The sequence below is a fragment of the Diadema antillarum genome, unplaced genomic scaffold (genome assembly GCF_040938485.1).
Source record: "Diadema antillarum isolate AM-2024a unplaced genomic scaffold, OU_Dant_1.0 seq00000170_RagTag, whole genome shotgun sequence".
In the NCBI taxonomy this organism is placed as follows: Eukaryota; Metazoa; Echinodermata; class Echinoidea; order Diadematoida; family Diadematidae; genus Diadema; species Diadema antillarum.
In genome coordinates, this window is record NW_027271239.1 from 1,495,550 (window position 1) to 1,513,593 (window position 18,044).

General features: G+C 36.2%; 1 protein-coding gene across 1 annotated transcript; it reads left to right on the top strand.

Annotated features, from left to right (window-relative positions):
* Positions 1–4,146: 4,146 nt before the first annotated feature.
* On the top strand, positions 4,147–16,044 carry LOC139728234 (p53 and DNA damage-regulated protein 1-like). Its single transcript, XM_071639197.1, has 5 exons — positions 4,147–4,286; positions 13,331–13,427; positions 14,119–14,196; positions 14,795–14,875; positions 15,596–16,044. The coding sequence occupies exons 1-5, from the start codon at positions 4,188–4,190 to the stop codon at positions 15,682–15,684; spliced, it is 444 nt and encodes a 147-aa protein (XP_071495298.1). The 5' UTR covers positions 4,147–4,187; the 3' UTR covers positions 15,685–16,044.
* The last annotated feature ends 2,000 nt before the right edge of the window (positions 16,045–18,044 follow it).

Below are 18,044 nucleotides of genomic sequence, written 5' to 3' on the forward strand. Positions count from 1 at the left end.
ATAGTGAGCCAAATTGTTTCTGCCATTTACATTGACCTGCTTGGTGTGAGAGCCTGGTGTGGCTAGCAGTCATGACATAATCTTAACATAAAAGACATCCTTGAGCCTACTATATATCATTGGGGCACTCAAAAGGTCTCTCTTTTACTGGCCGAGTCTGGTATATATATATTTTTTTTTATTGATTATGGAACACTAGAATTACAGATATTGATGATTTTTAGCTTTGTCAAGAAAATCAAAATTAACAAATACCACTGCAAAGTCGTGTTAATTTGTACAGTTGATCAACTTGGCAAAGCCCTATGGGCAAAAATTCATTTCAACAATGTCTTTCATGAGTGTCCTGAATAATTACTACTGTTGTGAGTCACATATATATATATATATATATATATATATATATATATATATATATATATATTTATATACATATATATTATATATATATTATATATATATATATATATATATATTATATATATATATATATATATATATATATATATATATATATATGTGTGTGTGTGTGTGTGAATATGTATGTGTGTGTGTGTTGTATGAGTGTTTTATCTTCAATGTGTTCAGTTCTATTGAAATACCTTATTCATAGGAAAACAAGTGACAATACATGTGTTACCATATCCTTTACATGAGCCAAATTTCTGTGCCATTTACAGTGCAATGTTGTGATGTCTTTCAAGAGTTCTATTCTATTCCATTCTATGCTATTCTATTCTACTCTATTTTATTCCATTCCATTCCATTCCATTCCATTCCATTCCATTCCATTTTGTTCCATTCCATTCCATTCCATTGAAGTGTTTCTGCTCAAATTTTACATCAATTAGAACATGCTAATTCCAATCTAAAAATCAAACAAACACTTCTTAAACAGATTAAGATGCTCTATCACTCTTCTGTCATAATGGCAGAATATTGTTTGGTGTAGAAAGAACTAGTACAATGTAATTCCTCAAGGGAAACTCCTTGTGTTCAGGGTGACTGTGAGGTACTGAAATAAAAAGAATAGGGTCAGTCATGATAATGAGAGTTCATTGACAGGGCTAAACAAAATTAAGAAAGTTATGAAAGTTGATGTCTTTTTCAGAAACTGTACACCAGATTGACCGTGGTCAAAACCACATGCAAATTAGATGAGCCAGTGGTATTGCCTCTGCTATTTGAGAAGAAACATGTATTTTCTGTCCATAAGTTCCACAATGATTATAAGCCATTCCCCTTGTAAATTCACCATTCCTGAATTAAGGAGAATGGAATCCAAATATTATAACATGTGGACAAAGCAAATGCAGCATCATTAATAGTAAAACACATCCCTGAAAATTTGAGGAAAAAAATTATATATATATATATATATATATATATATATATATATACATAGTGTGATGATGCTGATATTCCTACCGCACGCCTCTGTCATCTTAAGTGAAATTATAGTTGAGACAATGTAGATAACAGAAGATGTCGCATCTGCTCTGCCGGTTTCATGCGACATCTTCTGTTATCTACATTGTCTCAACTATATATATATATATATATATATATATATATATGTATATATATATATATATATATATATATTTGGTTTCAGCATTGCCATTGCCAAATGAGAAGACTTGAGCCTTATGTGATGTCACATGGACAACAATATGATATACAGGGAATATAAAAAAAAAATCAACACATTCTCACTTTTTGAGCATAATGAAAGAACACTTGACTAAACTCTTTCTAAAAGCTGTGGAACTATCATTACCCTTAACATGTGTCAATGTCATATCAATGACGAGTGAAAGGAATGTATACTTTTCTTGAGAGAATGAATTTTGTGGAAATCTCTTCACATTTTCTTTATACACTGTATCGTGTTCCATAATATGATGACATCACAAGCTGTACTTAGTTTTCTCATCAAGTGATGGCAGCACTGATTTTTTTTAAAGATGCATAACTTTTGAATGGATTGTCCAATTTTCATAAAACTTTCACTAATGTGTTTTACTGATATAACTGCATTCACTTGATGCACATATTGTCAGCTGAGAACCAGGATGGCTTTCATCACAATTTTGGAGGGTATTGAGTTAATTGGTATCATGTTGTAGAGCTCCATCTCCTCTTCATGGTGTTGTCAATTTTAGGTTATTTTAATTTTCAGTAAAATGTTCAGAAATAAAATGGCATTGGTGCTATTTTACCCTATATTTCAAACAATGCTAATAAATCTACCCACTTTTGATCAAATAAACTTTTTATTTCATGAAATTGATTATTTGTTATTTGCATTCAAATCTTAGAATGCGACAGCGCTCTTCTAGTTCTCTAGTATTGTGAAATCAAAAAAAAAATGCAACATAGATGATTTCCTCCATATCTAACCATTATAAACACAGAAATTCAGGGCAGATTCCGTGCAAATTGTTGAGAAATTTTGCTGGCATTTCATTATGCTCTTATTATGGATTTATGATTAAATAATAATACTGATAATTGAGTATAATATATAACATTAATACTAGTGTGATAATCCTGATATTCAATGTGATATCTCAATGTGATATCTGGCTTTCATTCAAAAATCTAAAAGATGATTTCCTTTAATGTATCTAAACATTCTAAAACAGAGAACTTGGGGGAGATTGTGTGCAAATTGTTGAGAAACTTGTGATGGCATCTCATTTAAAATGCAGCTATATATGCACTTATTACGGATTTCATAGTTTTTGAAACTCTAAATGTAAATGTCATGCCATTTTTTTTTCTTTCTCTTTTCTAGGTCCCATTTTAATGAATTTTTCCCTTCTCTGTTTGTTTGGCTTTCACTTTGAATTTATTTCCATGGTAATCACAGCAAACTTTAAATCAAGTTGAATTGGCAGTTACAACAGTTACAGATCACTGATGACATAAACAAAATCACTGAAAAAAAAGAAGAGGCAATATATTGACAACATTGTATCATTACAGTGTGCATAAGGAAAGCAGGTGCATGTGTAGGAACAGTTAGGCTACCAGAAACAGTACACAGGGATCATTCGATACTCCACTCGATCTAGATTTTCATTACATCCATTCCATTTAACTCTATGCATTTCATTCTGGTGGATGCATATTAAAAAGGGTCTATGAAACTTCACAAATGTCTTGCATACTTCACCATGAAACATTATTGATTGTATGATGTTTGCTTTCACAATTATTCATTTCACTCCTAAAGTGTAACGGCTGTGAGTATAATGTATTGAAAAACAAACCTAAACAACAGAGGCATATACCTATGCAAACAAAATGAGTTACAGTTTGTTGTTCCGAAGGTTCGTTAATCCAAAAATGAAATAAGGTTTGTTATTTAAAGGCTTTGTTATACCGAATGTTTGTTATTCCAAAGGTTTGTAGTGCCAATTAAGTCTCATCATTTTGAGGATTCGTTTATTGAAAATGTAAAATTAGATTTGCTAAAAATAATTTATAAATGCAAAAACAAAATGAGGTTGTTTTTCCCAAGATTCATTAATCATATAATGAAAATTTAATGAAAGGGTTATCCATTAAAATGAAACAACATTCATAATTCTGAAAATGAAATAAACTTTATTTAGTGACAATATAATGTGTTGTAATGAAAAAAACAAAAAACAAAACAGGATATTACACAATGAAAATTGAATGATAACATGCCAGACATGTATTTTGTATATGAACACACACAACAGGCCCTAAACGACTCATAATCTTTTTTGTTACTGAAGAAAAAAAAAAAGTATTTCTCCTCCTCTGTATGCCACCCTTCCCTCTCTTCATCATCACCACAAATATACATGCATTGAACATTGCAGGGGTACTTTATAGCCTGTATAATAGGCCCAGAAAAGGCAACCCAGGAAAACGCTTAGCTTATCATACAGGGCGATGTACGCTCCTACAGCACTTATATTCGATCAGGAAAATAACGCATTGATCAAAGGCCATTTTTCGATCTGCCGTGGAACGTACCCATAGAGTTAGGCAATTCTATGGATTTCGCACGTGCAAGCGCACTGTTTACATGGTCTCTTCTGTTGTTTCATCGTGCGTACGTACGTGTGAACGGAAGGTCTAGACTAGACTAGTGGATGTCGTCGCTCGCGGAATCGCGCTATCAAGATTTGTCGCCTCACGTTCAAATGTACGTTTCTGAAATGCCTAGAGATCCAAATTTCATTTTGACTCATTTAGGAGAATTAGAAGCTCTTGCAGAAGAAATATTGACGGAAAAACAGCAAGTAAGTATGTGATATTCATTCACATTGAGTCATTATTGACGTGTCTGGTGATGGTGACTGCTGCTGCTGCGCGCTGCGACAGGACAGTGCAACTAACGCCAATTATTATGTATGGGACCATATCGTGGGACTAGTCTGTGAGACACGATTGTGATCATTACATTGTTACAAGTGCGTGTCACGGTGATTATGGACAAAAACGGTCGAATGAAGGTTATTAGAGGTCTATAGAGTCAACTCAAATATACAGTACAAACGTTGATGATCCACCATTGCTTAATCTTAGCGACTTGTACAATATCAGTTCGGGAAACCCACTCACAAGGGGGGCCCCTCCTTATAAGTAACCCGTCCCCCTTATAAGTAACCCCGTCCCCCTAACCCCCGGGGCACCCCTTATAAGGAGTCTCCACGCTTTTTTGCAATGCAACGCGAAAATGAAAGGACTGCGGCAATTCGCTTGATTATGTCCATAAAGCTTCACAAGTTTCCTAGTTACTCACGAAATTTGAGCAAAATCGGTTTGAGGCATCATATCTAAAATCATGGATTTAAATGCGATGTCAAACGACCCATGCGAATGCTGAAATGCGAGCGATTACTGGCGTGAGTGTCGCCAGGCGCGGCGGCGCGGCAAATGCTTGAGTGCAGACGTGGCGACTGTGTACATGTACTCAGTCGCCACGTCTGCACTCAAGCATTGCCGCGCCGCCGCGCCTGGCGACACTCACGCCAGTAATCGCTCGCATATATGTATGCCATCATGCATCGTCCCGGTTCCTCGACTCATCGAATGCGAAAAGCATGAAAAGGGCAAAATTTCTCTGTATGGTCTATGGAGGAGTTTTTTAAAATCATCTTTTGACTGTATTTATGCCAGGGTAATGGTTCCCCTCCGTACTCGTACCCGTAGACATATTAATGATTAAAGACTTAAGGAGAGGATTCTCGTGGCTGTGAAGCCAGACGCGATGTAGTTCTAGATCTAAGTAAATTACTCTCTGCGGAACATATCCCACCCAGATGACAAGATCAAGAAGATAGACCTCAATCTTTCACCGATCAGTCAAAGTGACCCCATGCTGCATGCTGAAACACTGACTCCGTTAAAACTGTCTGAACCGTCCATGACGTTCCACTATTTATGTTGTTGTTATCATGGTTATTGTGGGTTTTTTTAAAACCATACCCATACTGTATAGTAGACAAAATGAGCCTACAAAATGGGAGCCAACTCCCCCTTCCAAAGAAAAATGTGACAGGACAGCAAGGCAAGGGATAGTGGGGAATTGGAAGAATTGCGTGATCTAGCATAATTTCTCTGGAAATAATAAATAAAGTGTAACTATGTTACATTGTATATATGACATTTGCCATCAGGGACTTTGAGCTCACATTCACCTCCTGTTTTAAACAGCAGCATGTTTTTGTGGGAGTCTGATGACATAACCCCCCCCCCCCCCATCATTTATTAAATAAAAGTGTGTGAAGAAGCTGAGCAACTGAGTGCAAACTCCAGTCTCCAGAGCAGTATACATTGTAGTGAGGTGCCCACCACCCTGTTTAAAATTGTTACAAGCGCACTGAATCAAAATTTATGCTTGGGACTGTGTTCAGTATCCCTTAAAAAAACTTGAAACTTTGCAGGGTTACCACAAACAAACTGTGGTGAAAAACAAGCAGTTTTTCGCGAAAATTTGAAATTTATATGAGGAATACGTGTTTAAAGTATCATCACAGTCACTCGCACACATCTTTTTACGTGCTTGTCTATGGGAGCATCACGGTCACCCGCACACGTCTTTTTACGTGCTTTGTCTATGGGAGCGCGGGTGGCGAGTTGTGGGCCCCTTCCTTAGCGCGCAACTATTCCGCATCATTTGCGTTTGAGGACGATAGCTGCAAATTTCCGGTATCGAACAGTGAACTTATGGTTCCATTGGAATCTTCAGCATTTTTCCTGTATGTGAGTGGGATTTCATAGAATTTGAGTGACGAAATGTGATTCAAATATGCATAAACATTAACTATGACGAGGTGCGGGTCACCCAACTATACAATGAAAGCATCAGTATTAAACCCAGCTAGAGATTTATAGAAAAGGCTAAACTTCATAAAGTAGTGACTGCAAACAAATAGATTAATATTTTTACATTACTTCAGTGGCCATTTACTCTCGGTTTCATCCAGATACCATTCTAAGAATTTGGGTACCAAAGCGAGGATGCAGGATTTCACAAGGCACTCAAAACCATTTGGAAAGTTGAATGAATGAGCAAGTGTAGGTTTATGCATATGATGAGACTTTCATTGATAAATGTGGAACAATGTCCAAGGCAGTGAAAGAGTGATTGTTCTGTGTGATCTCCACAAATTCTGCTTATTTCTTACAGATTATTATGTGTTTTTTCTTCTGTGTCTGGACATTTGCTTTTATGCTAAATAGGAGAAATACATGAGTAGTTACTCCTATGCAATAAAAGGGTAACTCACCTACTGAGCACATATTTTGAGACAGGCATTACTTTTTGAAATGATCTCTTCATATGATAGCATTACCATATCTAATTTTGAACATTAAACATGGCTTCTTGCAATTTCTGAGCACCAATTGTGAGTATACGATCTGAGTGACAGATCCGAGAGAAAGAGAGAAACACTGTGCAATGATAAGAAACTAAACCATTTCCTCAGTAGATGCCCCAGTGGCACTTTGCATGATGATGATGATGATGATGATGATGATGATGATGATGATAATAATAATAATAATAATAATAATAATAATAATAATAATAATAATAAACAATAATAATGATAAACAATAATAATGATAATATTTGTGATGATGATAAACCATATCCATATAGCACATATCACACACACACACACAAATGAATCTCCCTAGTGCACATTAAAGGAAGGAAAATACAGAAATAAAGGAAAATAGACTTGAGAGAGAGAGAGAGAGAAGAGGAAACGAAACCAGATAAAAAGTGAAAGTGAAAAATAAAAAGAACTTTGACATACTGCTCAAAACGTAATCCATTGATAAGTTAAAAAAATGTTTCAAAGACTCATTAAATCATCTATTGTATCACCCTGTTTGAGATGCATACTAGTAGGTAATTTGCCAATTGGAAAGATCTTGCACCATAAAAAATTGATATTGTAAGGGTTAATAAAAAAGAAATAGTGCAATAATGCATAGTGCTGACACCAGAGAGGGAAAAACCTCATCACATCTCCCTTTCCACTGTTCACATCTACTCAGAATATTATCTAAAGCCACACTTCTCTACCAGTGAGCCGTGATGTTGGCCAAAAATAAGATCAAATATTGATGTGTGATCTAACTGGGCCATTAAGAAAAAAAAAAAAAAAATCGGAGCCAAAGTGGGCTTTGGGTTGAAAAAAATTTAGAAGCACAGTGCTATTTAGAATATTTACAGATGTCAAAAATCTGACATCCAAGTTGAAGAATTCCAGCAAATCACATTCATACTTGGGAGCAAAGATTAATAGACTTTTCGCATCTACGTCTGTGCCAAAGAAGCCACTGAGAGGAGTGAGTTCTCTGCCTGTGAGAAGAAACCAGACCACCTGCTTTCGGATGGAGGCTGAGATTTGGCATCGCATGAAAATGGTACATATGGAATCATCACTTTCTTTCCTTGTAACAGAAAACCAAACCCAAATATATTTTTTTTTTTCATTTTTCACGAAAAGGACACATTCCATTGACTTGTTACTGACTTACATGTATGTAAAGGGTAATATCATTCCCCCTGCTTTCTTATATAGATAAATCAAGTACTCTTTCATATGCTAGTAAAGTCAAACTATTGATTTTCATTTTGTTTGCTATATACTTGTATTTTCTGTATATTTTTGTCCATAATGATTCCATGAACTGTAGAAGTCTCCTTGTCCAGCAATGACTGCACCAAAAAGTCATAACTTTTAAATCGATTGTCCAACTTTTCTCAAACTTTCACTGATGTGTTCCACTAATGTGGCTGCTTTCACTCTACCCAAATTTTTATTTGGGTTTTGGTTTCCTTTAATTCAAGCAGTCCTAGATACAGATATTGGTGATTTTAATGAAATAAGATTCCTGAATCAAAGTACATTTATTTGTTGTTGAAAAGAGAAAAGAGGATTTGGTTTTGGGATATTTTGAATATGATATTTGTGTTTTGGTGTTTAATCATAATAGCCGTGTTTAATTACAGGTAGATGTGGGTTTTCCATATATTTTGATCTTGAAAATTCCAATTCAATTCCAATTCCATAATGACAATTAATATGCACAATACAGTCAGTCGAATCTATTTGGACTGAAGAAATAGCTTTGACTTAGAGAAAATTCGACTTATGAGGGATTAAAATCAATATGATATAAAGAGAAGAGGACTTGAAAAGACCTTCAACTTAGGCGATTATTTGACTCAAGCAAGGTTGACTTTACAATACCTTCCTACCAAAATATGTTGTTAGAACATGCATAACTCTAGATTGCTGACCTGAGTTTGTTGTTTTTTATGCTTTTTCAAGGATGAAAGAAGATTGAATAAATAGGGCTTATCTTGTAAACGTTGTAAATGTGAATGCGTGTTTCTGTTTCTTTCCACAGGCAAGCACTGATCCATCATTTCTTTCCAAAGCAGCCACATCCCATGGGAGCAGAAAGTGTGTGACCATAGCACTCCAGCAAATTATGGTCAGCAGTAGGCAATATTTAGCAAGGAGACAATACACTGTGTTTGCCAAATAATCACAAGTGAAATCAAAAGTAACAAATCATCATTCAGAGTGACATCCAGCAAATTGGCATCCTACCAGAACTTCTCACTGGCTGCGGACCAGCCTTCAATGACCTTATGAAAAAATGTCCACCATGAAGGACCCTGAGGGTTCTTTTGGGAGAATCTCAACCAAGGATAAACAGGTGTGATTTACTCCCACAACCTCATGTTCATGAGGATTCTCAAGCCAAAAGATTAAAAAAAGAGAGAGAAAAAAAAAAAGATAATCGTAATGCTGATCGGGCTGTTTTGCTGTAGCATGGAAGCTGCAGCGAGCAGGTGATATGAAAGCTTGATGAAAATGGTAAATCTCATTTGGATGTCATCATGTACCTACAGCTGTATTAGACTTTTGTTCAACTATATGTTTGGCTGAAATTCTATAATAATTGAAGTTATTGCTTAGTTGATACTGTAAGTAGAGTAGTGTAATATGAGCTTTTAACATAAACTGCAACAGCAGAGGTAAATATTGTACAATCAGGAGTGTTGAAAGACAAATAATTCAACCCACTTGGTAATTAAGGATGATTGATCTAACCTTGGTATTACATACAAATGTATTGCATCTACAAGTGTACGGAATGTTAAAACAAAACAAAACTTACTAACACCAGGAAAGAAAAAGGAGTTGTCAGTTAGCCTAATAATCTGTGTGTGCATGTGGGTCTGTGTGTAAAGGAGATGTCATTAAGAGAATCATACTTGCAGCTTGAAATGAAGCTTTTATTTTGCAAATCATAGACACAAAACAGCCTCAAATGATGTGATGCAGAAAATGGTAGTTGGTGTATCAGTGCGGAAAGTAGGCTCTAAGACGTATTCTCAGTTTCTTGTAACTTTCATATCCACAGGCTGAACAAACTGGGAATCTCTATGGGCGTTCAAGACACTGCAAGATGCGTTGATGTCATACTCAAGGAGTTTGGTGTCACCCTATGCAAATGAAAAGAAATTATGACTGGACAGAGGAAGACCAGGAGAAAACCCCTCCAGTATGCAAGATGGTAGGATCATTTCCAAGCACATGCTAGTGCCAACATGATGCCAGGGATGAAGGTAAGAAGAGACAATGTCACATCTGCGTGAGAGAACTAAGATTCAAACATTTTGTTTTTTTAATTGTACTTGTTACATATAAGTTGAATATTCTTAATTCAGTTTGACTTTATTTCATTCCTGCACCACCAAAAGAGCCCAATGAAGAGATTTTATATTATATTCATGACATTAAAGTTTCATTTCCTTCTGAACAATACTGAATAAGAACATAGGCAATGTGCATAAAATTCGTTTTGCCCTTAATATTCAGACATATCAGTAATGTATTTGAAATACACACTTGAACTTCTACCCAGTGTTGTGTGTTTGACACAGTTCATTTCTATACTGCCCCATTTTTATGTCGAGTGGTTCAGACCGCTATAAGGAAAACAACAGGAATACATGCACACAGCACACATGTAGACATCAGTAAAATGTAGCTTTTACCAATATTTACATTAGTCGCTATAAAATCAACATCAAAATCTGAAGTAGTGGTGAACAATAAAGAGATAAACTTAGACTGATTTCACGTCTGCTTTCTCTGTCTTTGTTGCTTATGAAGCAGTTCCACGGGGCCAGCCCCACATCTCATGAAGGAGCCAGTGTTGGCTAAGTACCTCCAGACACTCCCCCAAGCACTCTTGGATTATCACACTATGCTCTTTCTCTGGACACCTGCGCAAGAGTTGTTCAAATGCATTTACATCTGTACATCAGCTTTCAGATACAAAATTTGTATCAATTACATTGGACATAACAATGTAAAGTTTAATGGGACAGCGTTTACATCTTCCATTTCAGTTTCACCAGGGGGGGGGGGGGGGGGGAACTGACTACAATGTAATTATAGAGCTCTGCAGCACAGCAGAAGAAAAAAAAATAGGGGTAGGATTGTTCATAAGGAGATGACTTTTGAAGTGTGGATAGTGATGTTGATGGTATCATGATTGAAACAGCGTAAGATAATTGCATCATTGTTACAATTTTAGGTTATGACTCTTTAAAAAGTTAGCAGTAATGTAATTTTCTCTTATGCCTGCAGGTGCCATGCGGTGTCTTCCCAAAAGATGAGATCAATGTTACAGATATGATCAATGTCCTGGACCATCTCCAGAAAGTATATTCCATGGAGGTAGTCACCAATACCAGTATTCCTCTATGTTGAGGAACCCAGCTGCAAAAGAGGTTGTGATGCTATCGTAGCAGTGGAGAGACATCTTGCAACAAACTTCACGGCCCCCATTCAAGAGTGGCACAAATGTCGACTTTACGTTGGAGGTATTAGCAACGTTGCACCATTGCAATCAACTCTGAGAAAGTGAAAACAGAATGATGTGCGTTTAGTTTGAGATGCGACAGTGCAATCCAATATCATACCACAGTTTGAGAAGAGGCTGAATTCTACATCTTTTGGTAGTGTCAGACAAGCTGTGCTTAGAAACTGCAGGATGAGAATGATAAAGGGTAGAAATATTGTGGAATTCCAGTATATCTTACCCAGTGTATTTCCCCTTGACGAAATTAGTAGCAATGATAGGTGTTTGTGTTTTGGTTTGTTTTTGTTTCCTGCTGATTGTAATTGATCTGCTCTTTTTCTTCCTTTTCCAGAACATATACACACTTTTGTTTATTAAAGGGGAGAATCCAGTCCAAATATAAGTTAGTCTGATAAGAAAGAGTACAGTATTACAAGTTCAATGGTAAAAGTTTGATAGAAATTGGATGAAAAATAAGGAAGTTATGTCATTTTGAAGTTTCGCTAATATTTGAGGAAACAGTTCTTGAACGGTCAATATGAGTATGCAAATGGCAAAGTGAACATGTCATCCCCTCACGACTTGCATGGTCAATTTCGTAATGAAAGCAGTCATTTCATCGACGAAATGACTAATATCATAACAAAATTGACCGTGCGACACTTGGCATCCCATAAGACTTATCCTCAAGGTTGGCTATCCTTGAGGTTAAGGATCACCGTCTGAACGTAACTAATGTCAACACTCACAGACCCAAAAATAGAAACTGAATAGTCATACTGAATACAGTGTAGTTTAATCCACTGAGTTTACAACTACACATGCTTATAAATTTACTGTGCAAAATGCTCTGTATTTGAGACAAATGTTAATGTGATAAGATGCCTCTCTCCCGCAAGAAGGGCTTAATGTGCCATAATCATTTGTAGTCCCACAATATGATTGTGTTTTAATGAAGTAGCATGTGACTTTCCATTTAACAAGATTTTGTGGTCATGTTGATTACCTAAGATGCCTGGAATTTGAGCAGCATGACTTGTTTGTATCTTCAGTACATTATCTTGTGTAGTACAGACAATGGACATAATAAATGAGTGCCAGAGTAATGCATTATATGCAATACAGTGCGTTGTGTGCAGTACAGCGTAATGTAGTAGAAATCAGTTATATGATTATTTATATTTATGACTTTATGTCGTAAGTGTGATTGTTCATTGTGTGTTTATGTGTGTCTTTGTGTATGCAAGAGTTGTATTGTTTAGTATGCAAACAAGGTGAACATGTCTTATGTTTCACACATTTCCTTGTCATATGATACTTGCGAACAATAATCCTCTTGCCGCATATGACTGCTTGTATCAAATCATATGGATAGTGGAAAAGAGCCAGTGCAATAAATGACCTTTATTCTACCGAACACTTGCTTGTTTCCACTTTATTCAGTGTACTTGCATGAGTAACATTTTGTTAAGACAACAGGATGCTGTGTGCGGCACTGAAAGGTGTTATGTGTGTTTGTGTGTTTGAGGAGGGATATTTGATATGACTTGTCTCTATCATGAAACATTGCATTTCAGAATAGATTGGCTCCGAAAAATTCTTGGCGGCGAATCATCTGGTGGGAATAACCTCTTGTAGCATTATATGTAAGGCATAATATAAATAAAAATTATGCTTCCTTTATCACAAGTTACTAATAAGCTGTCCAGTATTCAGGTTATCTTGTCCATTAACTCTCTTGGAGTTGAGTAGTCCAGGAACCTTTGAGAATGGTTATTGCTAAAAGATAGCAATATTACGAAGACACCAAAAACAGATAGTTTTTGTTTTTGCACCAGTACACATGTATATAGATTTAGGGTACCAATCATTGAATTGATGAAATGAGTTTGTGAGTAAATTTTTGTTTTGTATTTTATTGTAATTTTTGTAGGTTGTGGACTTGGATCGGAAGAGGAATCAAAGCAGAGAGGCGGTGCGGGCCTTAAAGAGGCAGTCTGACACCCCGCAGTCTTCCAGAAGTCACAGTGGTAATGATTAATCACTCAAACTGTCCTTATTACCTCCGCCAAGGAAGAAGGTTATGTTTTCATTGGCGGTGGTCTGTTTGTTTGTTTGTCTGTTTGCATTATATCTAAAAAAGTTGTGAATGGATTTGAATGAAACTTGCAGGTAAAGTTGATTATGACACAAGGAACTGATGATTAAATTTTTGTAGTGATCTAAGAATTTTTATGAATTTTTAAAGGATTTTTTATCTTTTGGTAGAAAGGGTCAATGAACTTGGGAGCTCAAGCTGCGTGTATTTATGAGGTTTGCATAAGTGCTCTAAGTGCATGCTCTGCGCGGGCAAGGCGGCACGTAGCTGGAAGCTGATGTCGTAAACAAAAGGCTTCCGTATTAGGGAAGTTGGGCGATTTTCAGCATGCGTGTACGGGTGAAAATGAGCTGCTTGGCTGAGGTCTGTGCTGTCTGAGTGCTTTTCTAGTTTCATTCTAAGTCAGTCATTGATGATGATTTTATCATTTTAAGATATTATGTCAGTACCATCATTACTGTTGTGAAGCAGCATCCTGTGCTGGTCACTGTTTGCCGCATGTCATCTTCTATTCAGACAGTGCTCTATGTTGATGTTGTTGCTTTGTTGTTTATTGTTGAGGTTTTAAATGCCTTCACAAATCAACAAATCTTTGTTCTCATTTTTATTCACTGTTTATGCAGAAAATAAGACATGGATCTGCTTTGGAAATACCTTTGTAAAGTTGCCATCCAAGAATGTACAATCCATGCTTACAGAAGGTAAGTGATATAGTTTTGCTCCTCATCTGTTATGTTTCCAGAGATAATGCCAGTTAAGACCTTATGGAAGATTTTTCACTAATGAAGATTGCGCAGTGCAGTGATTTTTTACTCATGCCAAAAACCAATATCATAGTGGCAGTTAACAAAGTCTGTTCTTAGCCATAAATGGTTTCAATAATGACAATCTTAGGAATTCCTGAAATCTGTAACCAGTGGGTAGCAGTCAGCAATTATTGTTTACAACTCTCTTGTGAAAGTTTCAGAGTTGAGGGCTATTATTTGCATCGAGATCTGAAAACTCACATCTCATGGCATCTCATGAGAACAGCATATCAAAATCAAAGAAAGGCACTTTGAACCCCCCTCTCCAATATTACGAAATGGCTGTGAATCATGAGAACAGTTTGCCAGGATTACATGATTGACTTTCATTCCATGTTGCATATTTGACTTTCCATTGATCTCCAGAGACCTGCTCAATTTTCATATTTTGCTTGCTTAATCTCTATAGTGTCCCATCAAATGCTATGCTTATTTTTTTATTTTTATCCTGATGATATTCATCCTTCTTAACATCTATTTCCCCTTTGTGTAGATCAGAAGAGACTTGACGGGGAAATCAATAATCTGAGGGAAGGGCTGAAGCCAAAAGTTGCCAAACTACGAGACATGGAAGGTGAGACCAAAGTTTTAACTTTTGAGAGAACCTGTGTTTGAAATGAATGAATGAATTACATTTCGCTTTATTCGCTGCATTCACAATTCCTAGATTTGTTGATGTTACAAATGTTGCATTAACAAAATAATGAAGTGATATGTCATTGAAATTAGATAGGCATCCAGACTAAAGTGTTCAGTATCACAGAAAATGTACACACACACATACAAATCAAAACTGAGCAACCCTAAGATAACAAGTTATCATTTTATTCTGATGATCACACAGACATTCAAAAAGTTAGTCTAGTGTAGAAGTAAGTTTAATTTGATGCTATTTCTTTTCAAATCTTTTGTAAAGTATACATTGTGTGGTAGCCACTTTAAGGTCCTTGTTCAGTCATCTTCCCCTATATAGCATTGTGTAGAATGAATACTTTCTTCATTAGAGCTCGATAAAATTCCAAAACCAGGTTTGAAATTCACATAACATCCTCTTTTTCAGTTCCAAAAGACTCATTTCACTTTAGAGCGACTCTGGTGTGAGAGGCAACATTGTTGTCACATTGTGAGGTAAAAAAAAAAAAAAATGAGAAAGTGATGTAAGGAGCATGTTTCATGTGAATTCATTCATTCATTCCTGTTTTATTTTCATTTCCAAACAATATACATGGGTAATACAAACGTCAAAATGATCCTTATCTACCGTCCATCATCTTTGCTATCTTTTGCACTGAAGGGAAAGCAGAGAAGAAGGGCTTTGACCTCAAGGCCATGTCCAGGGAGGAGATGACCGCTCTGCATCATCCAGGCATAGCACTCAAGTAGGACCCTGTCCATGCTGCTTTCTTGTCGCGTCCGAGGCTGACCGTCACAAGACCAATCCACTCAACTTGCAGCTGCTAAGACAGAGCCAGTCACAGTAGAATGTAGCTCTATCAATTTTGAATCTTGTGGTTCCAAAGCAAGGAGTTACAATGTGACCGTGCATTGAATGCAGAGTGATGAATCAGTCAATATCTGAGAAAATGAGGCAAAAGAATCACAGATGCTGGACTATTGACCATTTTCATGTCACTGAATTATCAGATCATCAAATATGGCATGTAAAAAACAGTTGGTGGTTTCCCATTTGTGTGAACGAGATGAATATGGTGGAAATACGTGTACATGATTTGCTTTGCACATTCGAAGTAGGAAAAAAGAAATTGTTGGAAGTAGCATTGTGTCATGACCTCCTGCCAGAGAGAAATCGTGTTTAACCCTATTTTAACTGGGCTATTTGAGACCAAGTTTTTACTTGGGGGGGGGGGGTCAATTTGCCCCCCTTCAGATCTCGGCCGCCGATCACGCGATGGCTGCAAAATTTTGCCTGAACATGGAGCGGGATGTCATCTATAAGATTACATGGTCATACAATAGAAAAATAATGGCTTTCTATTTTTAGTAAATTAATTATGCAAATTTATGCATGAAATCATAGTTCCACCTGTAACTCCATTAAAAAAGCTGAAGGATTGTTAAAGTTTTGTGTCAGAATTTCTCAAGACACATCAAACAATTTTCTTGTAAAAAAAATAGCACAGTCAAAATCAATTTCTTTTGTTTTTTACTGTTTTGTTAATTTCTTATGTATTTTTATTGTTTTTTCGACCTTTTGTCTTCTATTGTTTTTTGGCCAAAATTTGTTGCAGGGACTTCTTCAGGCTTATCTACATTAGAATTGATCAATTTCTATGACTATAACTTGAAATAATCTAATTTATATCAATTTAACAAAAAAACACAATTTGCATTGGATTTGCACACGATATCATGAATTTGAGCTATTTTTGGGTTGACATGCATATGCAAAACGTTACGTAACTTCAGAACGGTGTACCCGGACGTCTCAAATTTGGTCTCAAAATATGCGGGAGACTTCAGTGAAAAAAGTCACAAAACGACTCTGCAAAATCTTTGCACGTTGCGGAATCGTGGCGCGAAACGTCGAGGGGAGGGTCAATTTGACCCCCCCCCCCCCCCCCCAGTTAATATGGGGTTTAATCATGTGATCGGATATTTTTGTTTATCAAGCAAACATGGGACCAATAATGGAGTCTGTACCTTTAACCAGTGAGACACAATGAAATGAGAAAAGGTTGTGGTTTATGATTATAGTGCTTTCTGCACAATGAACTGCCTGTGGTAGTAATATGGAATTCTATACCACGGATAGATATTCCTGGAGGTGATCATTACCTGCTAAATTTTGTGCAACTTATATAATAGGTCTGTGGATAAATACATGTATTGTTGTGGAGACAGTCCTGCTGCTTGCATAAACAGCACATTTGACCATCGTCAATGAAAGGTCCACATTGATTATCAGTTCCAGCTCCAGAAAACCATTGATTACTTGGTAGTCAAGGAAAAGCTCTTGTCTACAAAATATATCACACATTGAAAAGGGCTGTAATAAACTGGTACATATATTACTATAGAAGGCTCTGGAACTTTCTAATGCTTCTAACTATGTTTTCATATTTAGCATTTACTTTCATTGAAAGTTTTAATAAATCTGTGCAATGTACAGTATTATTAAAATCAAATCATGGTCTTGTTTAGATTTATTAGTTTCTTTATCAGATTATAATGGGTGAAGTGGAAAATCATTCTGAGTGCACAGTAATGCCTTAGGGTTTTTTTTTTTTTTTTTTTTGGTCTGTGTTTGTGTCTGTATTTATGTGTTTGTATGTTGTTGCAGGCTGTATCTCTACTAGTGGTGGCAGTTATGGTACAGTAGTACTTGCAGTGATAGTAGTACACTGTAATCACATTTACTGCAGGTATGATATTGTAGTAGCAGTAAAAGTAGCTCATGTTTTAGTTATAACATTACTTAGTATAGTGTAGCATGATATTTCTCATTGTTAAGCTTGTCTTTAGTTTTCATTTATTTGTTTTTTTGGTCCCCACATCTGAGTGCAGCATGATGATTGGTATAACATAAACACTGAAGTAGTATAGTGTGCAGAACAACAGCAACAAAAATAAACACTCATGGGAAATAACTTCATTGTATACCAATAATTGGTATACGAGATAATGAGATAGAATGTGACACAAAGGAGCCTTGGGGAAAAAAACAGAGCTTTTTGGGAATAGGCTCACTTGTGATTATGTTCTACAGTTTACAGTCAGTGTAT

Excerpts from the sequence above, each read along its gene's own strand:
- LOC139728234 (XM_071639197.1), top strand. The coding sequence starts at position 4,188 with ATGTACGTTTCTGAAATGCCTAGAGATCCAAATTTCATTTTGACTCAT. Across the intron at positions 4,287-13,330 it reads TATTGACGGAAAAACAGCAA|GTTGTGGACTTGGATCGGAA; the intron begins GTAAGTATGTGA and ends TAATTTTTGTAG. Across the intron at positions 14,876-15,595 it reads CAAACTACGAGACATGGAAG|GGAAAGCAGAGAAGAAGGGC; the intron begins GTGAGACCAAAG and ends TTTGCACTGAAG.